General features: G+C 39.1%; 1 protein-coding gene across 2 annotated transcripts in view; it reads left to right on the forward strand.

Annotated features, from left to right (window-relative positions):
- The first annotated feature begins 1,282 nt into the window (after window positions 1-1,282).
- The window catches only part of GAPVD1 (GTPase activating protein and VPS9 domains 1), a 22,910-nt gene continuing 22,294 nt past the window's right edge, over window positions 1,283-1,898 (forward strand). For both annotated transcript variants that reach the window (XM_009707699.1, XM_009707700.1), the window contains exons 1-2: window positions 1,283-1,467; window positions 1,878-1,898. The exon at window positions 1,878-1,898 is cut by the window's right edge and continues 841 nt beyond it. In XM_009707699.1, the coding sequence (XP_009706001.1) occupies window positions 1,283-1,467; window positions 1,878-1,898 (206 nt within the window). The remainder of the gene's footprint in view (window positions 1,468-1,877) is intronic.

The following is a 1,898-nucleotide window of genomic DNA, read 5'->3' on the forward strand; positions in this document are numbered from 1 at the left end:
CCAGATCCCTTGACAGCTCTAGCATATATCCTTTACCAATATATCTGACAGGTAGGTGTACAGATTATATCTGGATCAAACCTTTTTTCTTCCCAAATTAGGTAGTGCAGTTGTTAGTTCTGGTGGGGAAGAAGACATAAAGCAGTTAATCATTAATTCCATGGAAACATTGTCTGATCTGCCCTTCCCTTGTCAGCATTAATGCAGTTGATTTTTTTTTTTTTTCCCCTTCCATGGAGTTTAATTTCTAGATGGATTAGCTCCTTGAACTTGTTTCGAATGGTGTGGTACTCATTTTATCTAACTGCTAACTAGTAACTAAGATGTTTTCTAATTATGAAGTTAGAGCTGATGTTACATTGAGACGTAACAGTAGTTTGTGTAGATTTTTGTCCCCGATGTGCTATGAAAGTCTATGGTTGTTTCGGTTTTTCTCTCTTTAAAACAACATTTTTGGATCGTGGCCCAAAGAAATATTCTTCTGAATTGAAATGTTTGAAGAATTTTTTTCTGAATGAATTCTACTGTTGAGCAGTTTCCAGACTTATTTCCAGCTTCTGCCTTATCTGGCTATTGATACTTCTGGATTTTTTAAATTAGTAATATTATTATTATTTAAAATTTTTTAGCAGAGAAGACCAGTATTGGGAGCTTGGTGCTTCTTATGCATAGGTGAGAGAGGACATTTGTCTTAACAGGCCAGAGATAACCTCACCCAAGTGCTTGGATAGTGCTGCATCATGTGGGCATGCCTTAGGACAAAGTAGTAAGTGCAAAAATCTTTTCGCCTGTTCACCAGACAGTGAATGGGAATCACCAGACAGTTGGAATGGGAATCCTTCATCTCCCTGAGCTCGAGTCACCTAAACTGTAGCAAGGGCCACATCTCTCAAATAATGGCCAGTTTCTTACCTTGTGTGGTACAGGAGTTCTGCAGCGCTGTACTGTATTACTATTTCAGTTCATGAGTGTGAGTTGAAAACATCGTTTGCTACTGTGCAAGTGTCCCTGATGTGCTGACATAACAAGGGGTTAATTAAATTGGCAATTAGGAAGACTTGCATTAAGAAAGGGTGACTCAGTCATTAAGTGGTGGGCTGTGGATTTGAGAGAACATACTAACATGGAAGGGGCACAGGAGTATTATTTACTGCTAAGTGTAAGTTTATGACCTGCTTATCACTTCATTGGGGCTCACAGAACTTATTCCCTAACTATTGGAATTCACCTGTTTCATTTTCTTTCTTTCAGTGAGTACTGTGTTACCCACTCGCTGCCCAAGATGGTGAAGCTGGATATACACACGCTGGCTCATCACCTCAAGCAGGAACGGCTGTATGTAAACTCAGAAAAGCAACTTATTCAAAGGCTCAATGCAGATGTATTGAAGACAGCTGAAAAGCTGTACCGCACAGCATGGATTTCCAAGCAGCAAAGGATTAACTTGGACAGACTGATCATAACAAGGTGACTTGGGAGGTGGGGCTGGTCCTGGGGAGAACAAGCTCCTAAACTTCTGTGAATTGCAGCAAATCCATCAGATTTTTCACATTTAGTATCTGGAATCCTTTGCTGTACCAGTCATAAAAATAGTGAGATTTTAAAGCAAATCTCAACTAGGGAATCTGACTCAGGTGGAACTTAGTTGTTGGCTGTTTAACCTACCTTTTTTAATATATGTGTTTGTTTTACTTCTGCTCATAGTTTATTGGAACGAACTCTCCTTATTCCTGAATTTGCAAATCATTTGTATTAACTATATGGGAAGACTTTTTTTCCTTTGTAGTAGTCTTGTTAACAGATTGACCTCGTGGCATCTTTTATGAAGGTTGCTTGCTCAAGTGTTGCTTAAACTGTTTCAATGTTTTTCTCTAAAGTGCTGAAGCTTCTCCTGCTGA

Source organism: Cariama cristata, unplaced genomic scaffold, assembly GCF_000690535.1.
Source record: "Cariama cristata isolate BGI_N322 unplaced genomic scaffold, ASM69053v1 scaffold38009, whole genome shotgun sequence".
NCBI lineage: Eukaryota > Metazoa > Chordata > Aves > Cariamiformes > Cariamidae > Cariama > Cariama cristata.